A 17296-nucleotide genomic window follows, 5' to 3' on the forward strand; every position below is an offset into this window, starting at 1 on the left:
AAGTAAATAAAGACTACAATATAACTAAATAAATATACCTAACTATAAAAAGAAAACACCAAATTAACAGGGTTGTTCAGCATATTGAAAAAAACGCTGACAGGGCACTGTATAATGCGCCGTTGTTATATTTTATTGCTCGTCTTAATCCGTGTCTCGAACAGGATGAAGATGTATAAAAGCAATGATAGATGGCGCTTTCTTTAATTTTGGTAAATGAGCAACGTCGTGCAGATTGAATAAAAGAAATTGGTAATACTTCACCATTGTCCCATTGTCAACAAAATCTTGATAAAGATAACATTTTGTACCTAGTGTTGTTTCCAAATTAAACAGTATAATATGCTTATTTACCTAGCCATGATTGTTTACATAATAGCATAAAATATTATCTAGTCTAGCTAGTGTAAAAGTATTCAATTCAATAAACGTTCGCGTAAATAAAGGCTTTTGCTAATATTTTTAAGCAGGCGTGTTATGCAGAAACTAAATAAAAACAAACCAGAATATCGAGGAAAATTACATATCAAATAATAATTTAAGCTTTTTAATAATAGGTACTTATTTTAACACGTCGCATTTGTAATTTTTTTAAACGAGTACATTGATAGTCATAAAAGTAATTAAATGATAAGACCAAATCAGTACTTACACGATAGGTATTTGGGTACATATTTGATTTAACGTTATCATTAATTAACCGATTGATTGGCGAGTTTAGTCTTTATTTTATTCTGTTAGTCGACGTTGCCTTGGAAGGACCTATAGAAAGACCTAAGTACAATGTAAGTACACTTTCAACACTAAAAAAAGTAAAAAACGTGTCGGTAAATACGTATTTATGTTTTATTAATGTTGTTTTTTCTTTAAATACTTAGGATCCCACATGGATACTTATATAAACTTTAAGGAGAAATATTTTATTTGAGAAGTTTTCACTCATTCAATCATCTCCCTCCACTCCCTCCGCGTAAATTGCTGTAAGGGCCACGCAGACCCAGTGCGGATTTGGAACTTCACACACACCAGTGACTTGCTTCGCAGGTTGTGCAGGTTTCCTCACGATGATTTTTCTTCAGCGTAAAGCTCGTGGTAAATTTCAAATGTATGTATGTAAACTCTTTATTATACGAGTACAAAAATAGAGAAACAAACACAATGTGCTTACATACAAACTTTTAAGTTTAATATACTCGTATGTACCTACACCAAGACTAATGGGAATATTATATATAAACAGGAATGGTCCCGATTCTAGCAAAGTACAATCACCACTTAAGTAAAGCAAACGAATGTCAAATGATTATTTTATCTACGACTATGTAGTTAAAAATATAACTGATTTTGTTCTAAGTACTACGAGATTTTTCAAAATTAATTCGACTTGACCTGCCATGACCATAATATAGCATCTGCAGGCAATTGTGTTGTTGTTTTATCCTTAATCGTCATTTTGTGTTATTTATTGCATTCATAAGTTTTTAATGGGTCCCGACTGTTGAACTTTAAGTTAGCTACTCAACAAAGTTCTAGCCAACCAGACTTGTTTTCTTCTTTTTAGTATTTTTTAAGGCAGTCGGGTTTTTTAATTTATTGTTTTAGTTATGACTAGAATAATTCCTCCTGAAGGACGGTCCCTGTACGCAGTGGACAGAGAGCAGTGGAAGTATCGGGGAGGCCTTTGCTCATCAGTGGGACAGAATAGGCTACTAATAATAATTTAGAGATGGGCCCGTAGGCCGAATCTAGTTTGAACCGACTACGAAATTCGGCCGAACATTTCGTAAAAATAAAAAATGCGGCCGAACGGCTGAACTTCCTACATACTAAGTTTATTTCATTTTGTTGCATTATATGACAGACATGCTTCAATTCATTAGTACACAGTTATTTTTCTGTTCTTTCTCAAGCCGGTTCGGCTCAGCAAGTAGGTTTGAATTATCACCTCCTCAAACAAGAATAGGTATTTGCCGTTCAGAGAAGGATTAAAATTTCGGCTGGACGCACGTGACAGCATTCCATTGCTGAAATCAGGTTGTACATACATACATAATGTGGCATTACATTTGAAAATTCAAGCACGTTTAGCCTAAATGAACAATGACAAATAGAATCTCTTCAGGTTCGTAAATGGATAGTCAATTAGACATTTCGGATATAAACTGCGCAAGTATATTTGTATTACGGAACATACCGCACTGGGGAACTATGGCCACAGTGATCTCTTTGTTCTTTGCTATTATAAGCAGGACAGGCCTTTCAAATGTCAGAGTGAGACGTTTATAACTGCTTTGGACGAGATGGGGTCATGATGGTCATGTCATTCTTACTTTTGTTTATTTAATTCAGTCATCAAATTGTACGAAGTTCAAGTAGTTATGGTTTTTTATTATATTTAAAATACGAATTTCGCCCCATCCCTATACTCTTTTTCTTGTATTTCCAGGGCTGATGAGCCGCAAATAATCATAGCATGCCGAGTAGTTTATGATGTTATTTCGACTCTTGTGCGATTGATTTTCGAAATAATACTGGCTGTTTACAATTGGATTGTAGCACCTGCACCGAAAGATGTTACGGGAGAAATTATACTGGTATGTTTTTTGAAGTTTTTTTTAAATAAGTGTTAGTGCACTCCCAGAGGGTTCACGTCCACTTATGTAGTAGTTAGCGCGGTTAGTGCTGTGAGTCAAAATGCCAAGAACTGCGACAATTAGGTAATAGACGGAAATGCGAGTGATTTCGCTTGATCTAAGTATAAGGCGAAGTCGAAAAATCGCCGAAATCAAAATAATTTCGGGTACGAAGTTTTAGAAAGGCAACTGAGCTTTAAATTGCCGTGAGACTCACCATAGTATCTTATACCTTTAAACGAGCAATTCCAAACCGATACGTATATAAGTATATATATTTCGGAGATCTCGGAAACTGCTCCAACGATTTCGATGAAATTTTATATGTAGGGGTTTTCAGGGATGAAAAATCGATCTAGCTTTGTCTTAGCTTTGGGAAAACGCTTGGTACCAAGTTTTAGCCCGAGCAGAGCTCGGTCGCCCAGATATTAATAATAAAACGTATTTAACTCACATCTTTAATCGAGTTTAGCTCGACATGTTTCGGGCTAATTCGAAGTCCTTCTTCTGCCATGACGAGTCTTGCCGTGGCGTGTGCTCCTAGAGGAAGGCGTTAGTTCGAAAATATGGAGGTAAACTCGATTAAAGACGTTGTTATTCGTTTTATTTCACTAAAATCACACATCAAAAATAATAATATAAATCAAGTAGGTACGAATTGTGATAGACGAGGGCTGTGTGCTCAAACCTCATAATTAGATCAAATAATTCGTAAAAACTACGAATTTAAACTTACCTATACTTTTTTGAACAGTCAATTATTTTGACTTAAGTATATCAGGTTTGACCACGCAACCTTCGCGTATCATCTGCGGGGTTATTACGAAATTCGAAAATCGATGTTCGTATCGTCCCTCTCACTATCGTATTAAATAATTGCGTCAGCGAGACGGCAAGATACGAAATTCGAATTTTGCACTTGGTAGTGTAGGGCCTGATTTAATGCCTAGAATTTTCAAACACAGAAGACATACACCGAGCGGCACAAAATTTGGCCCGCTCCATACAATAGTTATTTATGTGGCTGGTGCATAATGAGAGGCATTAAGGTACGAGTGTGGTTTTATGAAACGAGCCGAAGACGAGTTTCCTAATAAGATCACACGAGTGTTTTAATGCCTAATTATGTTTAGCCGCATACATAACTTTATATACATGCATATCATAAGTTTTCTATAATATGTTCAGATATGGCCTGTATTTAAGTTAGTGTTACTGATAACTAGTTTGAGGTACCTTCCAAAGCTTAAATAAAACAGATAATACAAAACCAAAGTTTTATTTATAATAATAATTATTATCTACATGCATGTCATAAGTTTTCTACAATATATACAGATATGCATTGTTAAAAAAAGTATTGCTGATACTTTAATGTAAACATTAAGATGCACTGTACTTTAATGTGAACATTAAGATGCACCCGCAGATATACTTTAATGTAAACATTAAGATGCACTGTACTTTAATGTCAACATTAAGATGCACCCGCAGATACCAGGTTTCTTAATAAAGGCCATTTGATAGTCGTTTCTGAACATATAATAGGGAAGTTATGATATGCATGTAGATAAAATTACCTATTACTGCATACATTAGAGGACCAGATTTTATGCCGCTCAGTATATTTAGCCAGCTAGCTTTTGTTTTAGTTTATTGCCCTATCAAACATCTCTTAAGAATTGCAATAACAACGACGAGCGACGAGACAAGCCGCTGTAAAATGATTCACAATCGCTATGAACCTGACCTTTGCGAAAGCATAAGAGTGATTGTGGTATCGAGCAAAACGGCCAATTTTAAAGTAATTATATAATGTTGTGGATCAAGTGATAAGTCGGTCATTTTTCATAATGCCCGGGCATTATACTTAATGTCTATCCCCTATTGGAAAAATAAATAAAAAATACGTCTCATTCATTACCTACTTAATTCATTTTTTACGTAAAATTTAATGAATTTATTAACATCTATCAAAATCTGAAAAGTAAGTTATCTTGATGGTAGAATTTATTTGGCTCGTGCTTGTTTTGGTCACAGTCGGTAGAACTCAGTTTTATGTTTTCCGCCTTTTCAGTTTTTAATATGAAATAGATTTTATCACAATCGCCGATACACTATCAAGCAAATACATAATCTGTGTCATACTGTCAGAGATTATCACCGTAAATGATAGCTAATAGTTATAATTACCTAGTTCATAATAACACATAATTATAATGGTAATTAACAAAACAGTCACCTATTTTATAATTCAAAAGATAAAGGCCGATAAAGGTATGCAGACAGACGCTGAAGGCTTAATAGTACTAGTAGATGTGTCCCACCGTTTTAATTGAAAGGTCTTCAGGCTTAAACCATTGAACCGATCATACCACGCACCATTAAATCTGCCTAAAAGTTCATTATTTAATACTCAGTTTTGACGCATTTTTGAGATACATTTTTTATGCGACGTCTACGTTACACGCGGATTGTTTTCGAATCGCTAACACGCTATATTGCTTAATTATTAGAATTATACCTTTATAGTTTTTGTGGTAGTTACTAGTCGGGGCAATGTACTCTTAGGCAAAGTTAGGCGGCGAAAGGTATACCTAAGAGCAAATTTTTCATGGAGACAAAAAAACCCTGCGGAAAGGACATAGGAAAGTTTTTATCCCGGAAAATTGCATAGTTAGCGATAACAGTGCCCCTAGTGTAAGTTTTCGGTTACAAAATACGTCACGATCGCATTCACGTTAAAATCTCAATTTGTATAGAAACACGAACATTGCAAACGTTCCGCTAGAGGCGCTGTTCGTGTTTCCATATAAATTGAGATTATAACGCAAACGCAATCGAGACGTATTTTGTAACCGAAAACTTACACTAAGGGCACAGAGTTCTTGTCGGAGGAGGTCACGTGCAAAAGCGATAAGCAGCGCCGGCCCTGGGGTGCAGCAAGAGGAGCCGTCGCTGGAGCCAGATGGCAAGGGGCGCTATGAGCCAGTTTACGGTGCAAAATAAAATCTTGATGGCGCCTTTTCAGAGGCGCTTAAGCGTGTAAACAATCCAGGAGCGGTACAACTTAGGGATCTTCAAAAAAAAAACGGCCAAGAGCGTGTCGGACACGGTGACGATTTTATACCTTAGGCTGCTATTTACTCATAAACTACTAATAATTCTCAAGCAAACTTAGCCGTTATAGTTTTCCTTGAAGGTTTGATATACTTATAACCATCCTGAATTTTTTCAAATTTTTCCACCCACCGGTTTAGATTTTAGAGGGGGGGGGGGGGGGACGCTCGATTTTAATGAAAATTTGCACTTTAAAGTTGAATATTTCGCAAACAGCTTAGAACACTGAATCGAAAAATCGTCTTAGCAAACCCCCAATGGTTTTAAAAGACCTATCCAACGATACCCCACAATACTTATAGGGTTAGTCGAGAAAAACACTCCAACTTTACGTCTTAGGGAGGCACCCAAAAAAATAAGGGTTCTGTTTTTGCCACTTTGGCTCCGGAACCCTAAAAACGAGTTATCAATTTCTCAAAGGGCCGGCAACGCCCTCTTATGTTATAAAATAAACGCGGTCTTCTTTGATCAAGGACTAGAAGGATCAAGGTTTAGCGCTGCTTTTAGTCATTCATATGTTAAACGTAATTCTCTACAGATCACAGGCGCCGGTCATGGCATGGGCCGCGAGGTGGCGCTGCGGTTCGCCAAACTGGGAGCCACCATCGTTTGCGTGGACATCAACCCTGCCGGCAACCAGGAGACAGTGGACATGATCAAGAAGGCCAAAGGAGTTGCTCATAGTTACGAGTAAGTGTGTCATTCATCCTACTAATATTATAAATGTGAAAGGTTGTGAGTGAGTGAGTGAGTGAGTACGTTTGTTACTTCTACACGCTGAAACGGCTGGACGGATTTGGATGAAATTTGGCAAAAACTTATTTTATAATCTGGATTAAAACATATAATACTTTTTATCCCGATATTCCCACGGGATAGGGATAAAATCTCGAAATAACAACCGCTGGGCTTAGAGTCATGAAATTTGGTAGATAGGTAGATAGACTTCTGGAATAACACATAGGCTACTTTTTATCTCGATATTCCCACGGAATAGGGATAAAATCTTGAAATAATAACCGCTAGGCTTAGAGTCATGAAATTTGGTATGTAGGTAGCTGAACGTCTGAAATAACTCATAAGCGACTTTTTGACCCGATTTTCCCACGGGATACTAAGGGATAAAATCTCGAAATAACAACCACTAGGCTTAGAGCCATGAAATTTGCTATGTGGATAGCTGCACCTCTGGAATAACACATAGGTTATTTTTTATCCCGATATTCCCACGGGATAGGGATAAAATTTTGAAATAATAACCGCTGGGCTAAGAGCCATGAAATTTAGTATGTAGGTAGCTGGACTTTTGAAATAACACATAGGCTACTTTTTATCCCAATATTCTCACGGGATAGGGATAAAATCTCGAAATAATAACCGCTTGGCTTAGAGTCATGAAATTTGGTATATAGGTAGCTGGATCTCTGGAATAACACATAAGCGACTTTTGACCCGATATTCTCACGGGATATTTAGGGATAAAATCTCGAAATAACAACCACTGGGCCAGAAATGATAAATGAATGATTTGAATTTGAATTTTGAATTTGAATTGGGAAAACAATTGTAATTTCATTACTGGGTTTAGAGTCTTGAATTTTGTACAGTTATTCACAACACAACCTCAATGAAGACCACGATATAAATTTTAGAAAATTAGAAAACTTGATCCAAAAATTTATCCATAGATGTAAAGTGGGGGTTTTTTTTTCTCTTCCAACCTTGTAGTATAACGATACCCGTTGGAAACGATTAGGGGGTTGATAAAACGATTTTGCGATTCAGTGATTTGTTTGCAAAATATTCAACTTTAAAGTGCAAATTCCTACAATCTCAACCGGTGAGTGGAAAAATTCAGGATGGTAGTAATTAAGTAAACAAGGAAAACTATAACGGTTAAGTTTTCTTGAGAATTATTAGTACTCGTAGTTTAAGAGTAAATAGCAGCCTTAGGTATAAAATATACCTAAACTTGAAATATTCCGTACAAAATACGAAATCCCTCCAAAAATATTACTTATTTTTTTCGTAATGGCTACGGAACCCTATTTCGAGCGTGCCCGACACGCTCTTGGCCGGTTTTTTTTAAATGTAACAAAATTTTCATCCCAAAAAAAACTTTTTTTCTACCTACGTTTTTAAATTAAGAACAAGTTTTCAAGCCAGTATCTATTCTGTTTTCAGAGCGGACGTGACAGATCGGGCAGCAGTTTTCAAGCTAGCAGAGCGCGTCACTATGGAGGTCGGAGACGTTACCATCCTCATGAACAACGCCGGCATCATGCCCTGCAAGCCGCTGCTGCGATGGTCCGAGAAGGAGATCCGGTCTACCATGGACATCAACGTCAATGGGAACCTTTGGGTAAGATCTCAGGATGCTAAGAAATTAAAGACAAAAGATATCTTCTTCTTCTTCTTTAGCCGTTCTCAACCTCTAAGGTGTAGGCCTCCTTCAGCTTATGCCATCTGTTCCGGTCTTGAGCAGTTTCCAACCACTTTGTTCCCGCCAGTCTTTTGATATCGTCGTACCAACGCATTTGCGGTCTTCCTCTCGGGCGTGTCTCGCCCCACGGTCTCCATTCTACCACTGCCCTGCACCACGAGCCATGTTTGCGGGCGACATGACCAGCCCACTCCCATTTCAATTTCGCAACCCGTTTAGTTACATCGCTCACTTTGCTTTGCTCTCTGACCCGTTCGTTTCTTTCACGGTCTCTCAGCGTAAACAACAAAAAGACAAAAGATATCTCGGTCATAATCCAGTACATATGTAGGACACGTTAGAGATTAACGTGTCACATATTTTTCCACAAAGACAAAGTGTCATTCCACTGAAAATGCGAAAGTTTGTTAGTCTGTTTGTTTGTTACCTCTTCACGTCTAAAAAGCTGAACCGATTTAGATGAAATTCAGTATAGAGATAGTTTGTGTCCCGGGGAAGGACAGACAGACACGGGTAACAGGCTAGGTTAGAATAATCGCGCCAATCTGAGGCCGTATTGTCTAACGCTCTGACAATTGCGATCGCATTCACCATCTCTTTCTACCCTCGTCTTATACCGTGTGACAGAAAGAAGTGGTGAAAATGATTGTGATTCCAAGTGTGTTAGACAATAAGGCCTCATTGAGTATGCCCGCCACCTTTTTGGAGATTTGTACCCTTACCCCCTGTTTCACCATCCATTGATTAAATTTATCTGGCGGATAAATGTGACGCCGTCTCTGTTTGTTTTGTTCGAATAGACGGAGACGGCATCACATTTATCCCTCAAATAAAATTAATCAATGGATGGTGAAACAGCCCCTGTCTAAAGAACTCATCACGCCTCGATAAAATTAGACCAAGTGCACAACCCTGGAAAATGAGCGACCTATTACCATGAAAATGTTTGTAATTCTAACTTATGCGAAATAAAGATTTGTTATTTATATTCTTATTTTAATCTATTTTCAAGAAATGTGATTAAAAAGCCGGTGCCTGCATGACATTTTGCCCTTTGATGCTTACACTTTCTTTTCTATGGCACATATTGGAAATTATCGCAGATGAACTAAAACATTTACTTTCTCACCAGCAATTCGGGTGAGCAAAGTATTTGTTTTAGTTCATTGATATGGACCTCCGCAAAGTAACGCCCTCAATTTATTATTTTCTATTCAGACTAAACATTGCATCATTACGTAGTTGCAATGATAACATTATCTACGGACTTTGCACAAGACGCTTTATCGGGATCCTGTTACTCTTACCTAATTAGAAAGAATCGAACCGTCTGCAAGATAAATATGACTCAAGACAAAGACGTCATTCTAAAGGTCATATCATGTTTAACGGGGCTCCTTGCTAATGAGTCGTATTCGATATTTCGTTACTAGTTTGAAAAAATCTCGTACTTACCTAAAATCAATATGCCAACAAAATTGAACCTTGTAATGTTCATAAAGTTCACTAAGAAAAATTTACTATTTTGAGTAAGAGTTTTTTTTTAAGTAGTGACAATATTACCTTTAACTTGACCTACAATTATTAAATTAAACGTTTCATTTTACGATAATAAGCCAGCAACGGTCCGACTAGTTTCGATCTTTTCGGAAGATCTTTTTTCATAGATGAGTGCGTTCACGACGAGCGTGCGGCGAGTGCCACCGTCGAAACTAGTCGGTCCGTTCCTGGCTTATTCATCATCATCATCATCAGCCAGAAGACGTCCACTGCTGAACAAAATCCTCCCCCTTAGAACGCCACAATAAACGATAACTCGCCACTTGCATCCACCGGTTTCGTGCAATTCTCACGATGTCGTCAGTCCACCTGGTGGGAGGCCTGCCAACGCTTCACCTTCCGGTTCGTGGTCACCACTCGAGAACTTTTCTCTCCCAACGGTTATAGCTGTTCTTCGAGCGATGTGGTCCGAACATTGCCTCTTCAACTTGCATATTTTTACAGCTACTACGAATTTCCTGTCTTAATATTGTGAGTTGAAACGTTTAATTTAATAATTTTATAGTTACTAAAACAATCGGGACTTATCACGCTAAACACACGAGTAATAATTACCTCGACGTTTCGACCACATTACGGTGGCCGTGGTCACAAGTAGGCTGAAGTGTTGTAGAATGTCATGTCTGCTTACCAGCGCGAGTCCTTCCAACTACCCGGACTTGATCAAAAATAGTACCGGCACTCCTATCTCGAACTACCCGCACTTGGCCATTTTTAAATGGCACCCCATCACAATTTTTAATAATTATCATCAATATGTCTCACCAAATTTTAAGTAATATTATTTCACCTACAATGCTAGATATCAAATATTGTTTCGGACATTCCAGATGCTCCAAGCTTTCCTGCCAAGCATGCTGGAGCGCAACTACGGACACATCGTCGCCATGTCTTCTGTGGCCGGACTGATGCCAGTGCCTAACTTGGTGCCATACTGTGGCTCTAAGTATGCCGTGAGAGGCATCATGGACACACTAGCTCTCGAGCTGCAGAGCGAAAAAAGAGACGCTAGTGGGGTAAGTCTTTGGAAGATTCTAGATGCTTCCTGATAAACGTCCTTCCTTACATCTAATTCGCTACAGTCTTGATAGATTGGTCGTGCTTGTTATCGATTTAGGATAACCTAATGACGGCTTTCTCAGGAAATACATAGTAGGCATGATATTTCCCTTTGGCTTCCACATTGCAGTGCTAGAGTTCCAAATTCTTGTGTGGCAATAGAGAGCACTACTGTCTTCTCTAACATCAGTTCTTTCGCATTTCAAAAACTCACGGTACACCTTAAATTAAAAATATGAGTATTTTAAGAATCTAGGAAGTTTGTATCTCAGAAAATTGCATAGTTTCTGCGGCATAGCGATCAAAGTTCTTCTCAGAGGGAGTTGCTAGTAGCTTATATGTATTGACAGTTAAAATATTTTTCCAGCTAAAGTTTACAACGATCTGCCCCTACATAGTGAACACAGGCTTGTGCCACAAGCCGAAGACGCGATTCAAGTCCCTGATGAAGGTGGTGGAGACTGACGTCGCTGCTGACACTATCGTGGACGCTGTGCGCCGGGAGTACCGAGAGATCTCTATCCCGGGAGATCTGCACTATCTCATTAGGGTAAGTTACTAAAGCACTGGTCACTTCAAGTCTCTCTTTCTCAGTCCTTAGTCGTATACTCTTTGTAAAATTCGACAGTGATCTATCTCTTGAAAACAGCAGCATCTCTTATTCTCCGGGTGAGAAGTATATCCTCTTTTTTGAAGTATGCGGCTTCCTCTAAACAAGCAATTCATACAGATGGCACTTGGTGACAATTAATTTGTCAATTATATGATTTATACGAGTAAGAACAGTAACTGTCTTAAGAATACAAATATGGGGAAATTTCACCGTGAAATGAAAGATGGCGGAGTAGACCCGGGGCATTTGCCCAAAGGGCTGGTAGCGTTTCCTCGATGAATGGCGTTATTTGTTTAGGTACCTATCCTATTTCAGTTCATTAATTCTATGGTTCATTATGTCTATGGTAAATTTCCAGTATCTCCTGTGGACCCTGCCTTTCCCGGTCACAAGCATCGTGAACGAGTTCCTCGGTGCTGGCGTCGATCCCCACGACTGATATCTGTGTTATTAGATATAGGTAGAAATTCTGAAATGGCTAGAGTTGAGGGTTTAAACCTAAGAATTTAGATAACTTTATATGCAGTACAGCGCTACGTAATGTTACTATTGAAGTATGCGTGGTAATGCGTTCTCGAAACAATATTAAAGTGTACATTTTCTTAGCCGTTTTAGAATTCTAAGGGCCTGTTTCAACTCTTTCGTATATCTATGATACTATCTCTGTTCAATCCCGCAAAATAAACAGAGATGGAAACTCATTATTCATTATAATATGTTACATGAACTTAACAAACTGCAATGTAGCAGGCCCTATCTATTGAATCAGTGGCTGTATTGTCTAATGCTCTGATGTTCGCGATCGCATGCACCATCTCTTTCTATCCTCATCTCACACGGTGTGACAGAAAGAAGTGGTGTAAACGATTGTCACTTCAAATGTATCAGACAATAAGGTCTCTGCTCATAATAATGTGGACGTACGAGAGGAGCTCGTATTGTACATACGAACAGTATACAAATGTGTAAGATAAAACAATTTGATTAAATAGTTTATATTGCAGTGTTTTCTTTCCCTCAAATGTACAGTCGCGAACAGGGACTGTTGAGTCACTTGCGTAATTTGGCCATGTGATGTTGTTCACTGGTTTAAAACTCGATCCAATATGTTAATTCGGATGAATTATGAAGAGGGGCGAGTAGCTCAACAATCGCGGTTCGCTATGGTAGGTATATCGTTGCTTATTTACAATCAGTACTTATCATAAATATTATGGTAGGTACAAAAATTAATCCATCCTTACTGTCTGTTATCCCTTACACCAGTGAACCGATTTAGTTGAAATTTGATAGGTATGTAGATAGTATGACCCTGGGATGGACAAGATAGGTTTTTGTCTTGGTAACTACAATATTTCAGCCAACAGTGGTTGGGTAACTTTCTTTGATCGTTGTTAAAGTTTTTCAATAATTATTTATTGAGATTGACAAATGCTCTAGTACTTTTAGATGTGCCTATACTTAAAGTGTTACTCTAGTAACTAACAAATGCTTAGATGTGTTTTAGCTCTTAACTAAAATAGGTTTGATTGTCGTTTATGAATAAGGGGGTTACACGTCAAAGACCTGACGTCATTATGAATAAAGTTAAATAAAGTTGTGTTAAATACTAGTGATGTATAGATATCATTTAAAAATATTGTAAATCTGTTTAAAAAAATATATACCTCGCTAAGTTTCTTGCCGGATTCTTCTCTTCTCCGAACCGGTGGTAGTTTTTTTTTATGACATTCATAAGTGCTTGTTATAGCATGAATTGAATAAATATATTTTGACTTTGACTAACTTTGAAAAGAAAATTGATCATCAGGATGTCCCACGGCTATGCCACACAGAGAGAAGGTATCTTAAATATTTTAGACAGAATTTTTTACTGAAAGAAAACTTAATTTTGATTTTAAAAACAAACCTAACAAATCAAAACATTGAGAAAGAACGACATTCTTAATTAGACTGCATTTTATATATTTGTTATTCTAGAATTTTGTTCTTCTCCATGTGGCCCTATTTAATTTGATCCAGATCTGACCTGTTACTTTTGAGCGATCCTTAATAAAACGAGCAGTTGACATTTAAGTATACAAGCTTATACCGAAAATTAAAAAAATATAATACTTAACAAAAGTTTAACCAACTCTAGAATATCAGGAAAATATTTTTTTACCAGAAAGATTTAACCTGAAAGTCGGTAGGCATTAAACAAGCTTAAAACTACGTTCATCCGTATTTTATATGAAGCAGTTCAGCGTTTTAAGCGTGAAAAGGTAACAGACAGATTGACAGACAATTATTTTCGCATTTGTAATATTAATAGGAAATAGTAGGATAGCATAATCAAATATAACTAGCAAGGCAGCTTGCTAAAAATGTTTTTTTTTTTGTCAAAAATCAACTAACACCCCTCACGCCGATTGCTAGCAACTAAAAACGATCGCTATATCTACGGTCAACATGTAAATGAAAATCTTATAATTATTACCTATGAGCTACTAGACGTTATTACATGCGTAAAATAGCATAGGAGATGGAGATGATGCGAAATATTATAATCGGTGAGAATTGACCACATGGGCAAAGTACTATTTGAGATAACGTTATATTAAAAACCGGCTAAGAGTGTGTCGTACACGCCCAAGATAGGGTTCCGTAGCCATTATCCGTAGTATTGTGTACTGAATCTTCCAAGTTTAGGTAAGTATATCTTATACCTTAGGCTGCTATTTACTCTTAAACTACTAATAATTCTCAAGAAATCTTAGCTGCTATAATTTTTTTTGTAAATTTGATATATTTACTACCATTTTTTCAAATTTTTCCACCCAACTGTTTAGATTTTAGGGGGACGACGACGACGCTCGATTTCAATGAAAATTTGCACTTTAAAGTTGAATACTTCGCAAACAGATCACTGAATAGAAAAACCCCCCAATTGCTTAGTTGAGAAAAAAATCACCCCCACTTTACGTCAATGGGAGGTACCCTAAAAATTTTTTTTTTACTTTTTTTTATTGTAGGTACCACTTTGTCGGCGTGACTGATATGTATATTCATGTCAAATGACAGCTTTCTAGTACCTACTAATGGTCTCTGAGCTTACCCGCGGACAGACAGACGGACAGACATGGCGAAACTATATGGGTTCCTAGTTGACTACGGAACCCTAAAAAGTTGATGAATCCGAATAGGCTCGTTAGTTTGGGAAACGATGTGGTTTGTGCCATGATTTTAACAAATATTCTATAAATTGGCTGCGGGCAAAATTGGCCAAACTCAAGTCCGCGGGCCACGAAAATGCAAGAAGATGCAAGATTGATACTTAATTACTTACACACGTTTCTTTTCGATCGAAATATGTTGTTTCGCGATGAACTCGAATATGATTTGCTTCTTTGTGCATAAATAATTTTAGTAGTCAGGGACCTCTAAAAGTAGTGGCCTGGCATGGAGCCAGACTTAAAAAAACTTCGCCCAACTAAAATCTACTGGCCAGCCTTGTGTGGATGTATATTTTTGATGATTTTTGTATTGGCATTCTAAGGAAATGTTTCAAGTGCTACACATCCTAAAGCCGAGTTCAGACTTGCAAGAAAAATCCTGCAAGTTGCATTTTTTCTTGCAAGTCTAAACTCGGCTTAAGCCCAATAGATGACGCCCTGATATAATCTCTATGATATAAAATTACATACCATTGGGACTAAATTTTATAAAAAAAGATGTATCGTTACATCTGATGATCTTGATGACAGTTACTTTAAACGACTATAGTACGTACCTATGTAAACTCTAAAATCAATAGATGGCACTGTGCGAGCAATCGTTGTCCTTCCAAATTGTTACCAAAGAATTTTTTCAAGCCAAACTCAAAGTATCTTATTTATTGCGTTTTATATTTCAAAAAATTGAACGGGCGTTATTTACAACAGTTGAGTTAAGACGGCATTAAGCTGTTTCTTATGCAGGCGAAGCCGCGGGGTAAGGCTAGTGTTTTCATAAAAGAAGTAATAAAAATTAAATAATTACTATGACGCTTAAACAGAGGACGAGAAAAACGAGAGACATTATTGGATCATCTATTTTGAGCAAGAGCAACATGCGTATCATCATAATCATATATATGTTGTTACGCTATCGCATTCGATGTCCTGTTATGATGGTGTATTGTTTTATTAAATAAATAAATAATAAATAATATCAGCCGTAGGACATCCACTGATGGACATTAAACCTCCTCCAGCAGTATGTGCATATTAAAAAAAAGAAATTCTCGTTTTATTCGTGACTGTACTAAAAAAAAACAAGTGAATTGATAACCTCTCCTTTGTAGAAGTCCGTTTAAAAATTGAACTCCAAGCGAAGCTAAATATTATGTTTACTCAATACTGATAAAGACATCCACTGTACAACTAGTGTAAGTTTTCGGTTACAAAATACGTCTCGATCGCGTTCGCGTAAAATCTCAATTTGTATGGAAACATGAACATCGCAAACGTTCCGCTAGAGGCGCTGTTCGTGTTTCCATACAAATTGAGATTTTAACGCGAACGCGATCGAGACGTATTTTGTAACCGAAAACTTACACTAAGGGCACTGGTTTAGTTTTACTCTTATCATGAAATCGCAACACTGGCAAGCTCCGAAGACTCCGAAGTACCACTGTTATCAGTTGGTAAACGATAAACGAACCGAGATAGCGTCAGTATCTTGTTTTTAATTCGTAATATTATTATATAAATTATTAGTTAGACTACGTAACGGTAGTGTGTTTTAGAAGCGCGACGAAAGACCATTGAAAAATGTAAGTAAAATATTATTCTTGAACTTTTCTTAAATATCTAACTCGGCCATCCTGATTGTTGTTTTTATAAAATCTACGCTTAGAAAAATAACGCACTTCTAAAACAACAATGACGTAATTGTTTTTTTTTTCTAAAATTACTTAATGAATGACTACTTTTCGATTTGAATCAAAAATTCCTTTATGCAGTAAGTCAAACTTTATGCAGTAGTGCAGTAGCCGAAATATTCTGGATTAAATTTGGAACACCTTATACTTCTAAAGTGAATTTAATAAAGCTACAGTAACTCATAAAAAAATTGACAATGTGTTTTTTAGGGCGGACGCTATCGAAGTCATAACTCTAGTTCTGGAGCTGATATGGACGCTCATAAGGGTGCACTTCGAGAACATTCGCTGCATCTACAGGGTGTTCGTGCCCAATGAGCCTAAGGACATCCGTGGGGAGATTACTATTGTAAGATATATTCATCAAAAAAATCATAGCAATACTTTACTGAGCTGGCGGGCTGACACCACGGAAGACAATTTTTGGTCTCCTTAACACCTTAAACAAGCAGATTTTGCTCTTTGAAAAAAGTGAGCAAAATGGATTTTTCGCAATCTTTCTTTAGCTGAGCATTACGATACGCTTAAACGTTACGATATCGATTTCGGTGTCGTAATGAACATTACGATACTGCCGTGTTCATAATAGAATCCAAAGTCGGTGAGATTGCCAATTCCGTTATGTGTATTTTTGCACATAATTGATTTTGGCACATACTTTTAAATTGAATGCCAAAATCCATATATCAAAAAAAAGCACATAACGAATTGGCAATCTCACGACGACGCAAGTCGTAAGCTGGTCATTATCTATGGTTTTTACGCATAATGGATATTACTATTTGTAGATAAAATACACTGTAAGTACTCTGTCTATACTTCTAGATCACCGCGCTGTCATGGCATGGGTCGTGAGATGGCTCTTCCGCTTCGGCAAGCTGGGTGCCGTCTCGTCTGCGTCGATATTAACCCCAAGGGCAATGAAAGAAACTGTCAAAATTATCAAGGATAATGGCGGCAAGGCG

General features: G+C 37.3%; 1 protein-coding gene and 1 long non-coding RNA gene across 3 annotated transcripts; both read left to right on the plus strand.

The window, feature by feature from the left end:
• Positions 1-683: 683 nt before the first annotated feature.
• On the plus strand, positions 684-12431 carry LOC141437911 (17-beta-hydroxysteroid dehydrogenase 13-like). 2 transcript variants are annotated; one of them, XM_074101487.1, is made up of 7 exons: positions 684-785; positions 2447-2594; positions 6292-6443; positions 7938-8115; positions 10587-10772; positions 11183-11365; positions 11787-12431. In XM_074101487.1, coding segments are annotated over exons 1-7 (930 nt in total). In that variant the 5' UTR covers positions 684-783; the 3' UTR covers positions 11868-12431. The 2 variants fall into 2 exon arrangements, with proteins under 2 accessions (XP_073957588.1, XP_073957589.1); XM_074101488.1 differs by lacking the exon at positions 2447-2594 and having other exon boundaries at positions 709-785.
• A 3372-nt stretch (positions 12432-15803) lies between these two features.
• Positions 15804-16915, plus strand: LOC141438447 (uncharacterized). The gene is made up of 3 exons (XR_012452484.1): positions 15804-15836; positions 16025-16223; positions 16542-16915. It is a non-coding gene; the product is annotated as an uncharacterized lncRNA (long non-coding RNA).
• Positions 16916-17296: the final 381 nt, after the last annotated feature.

The sequence above is a fragment of the Choristoneura fumiferana genome, chromosome 18 (assembly GCF_025370935.1).
Source record: "Choristoneura fumiferana chromosome 18, NRCan_CFum_1, whole genome shotgun sequence".
NCBI lineage: Eukaryota > Metazoa > Arthropoda > Insecta > Lepidoptera > Tortricidae > Choristoneura > Choristoneura fumiferana.

Bases quoted from the DNA above. Each gene is read 5' to 3' on its own strand.
- LOC141437911 (XM_074101487.1), top strand. The intron at 2,595-6,291 runs GTATGTTTTTTG...AATTCTCTACAG, and splicing joins TTACGGGAGAAATTATACTG to ATCACAGGCGCCGGTCATGG. The intron at 11,366-11,786 runs GTAAGTTACTAA...GTAAATTTCCAG, and splicing joins ATCTGCACTATCTCATTAGG to TATCTCCTGTGGACCCTGCC.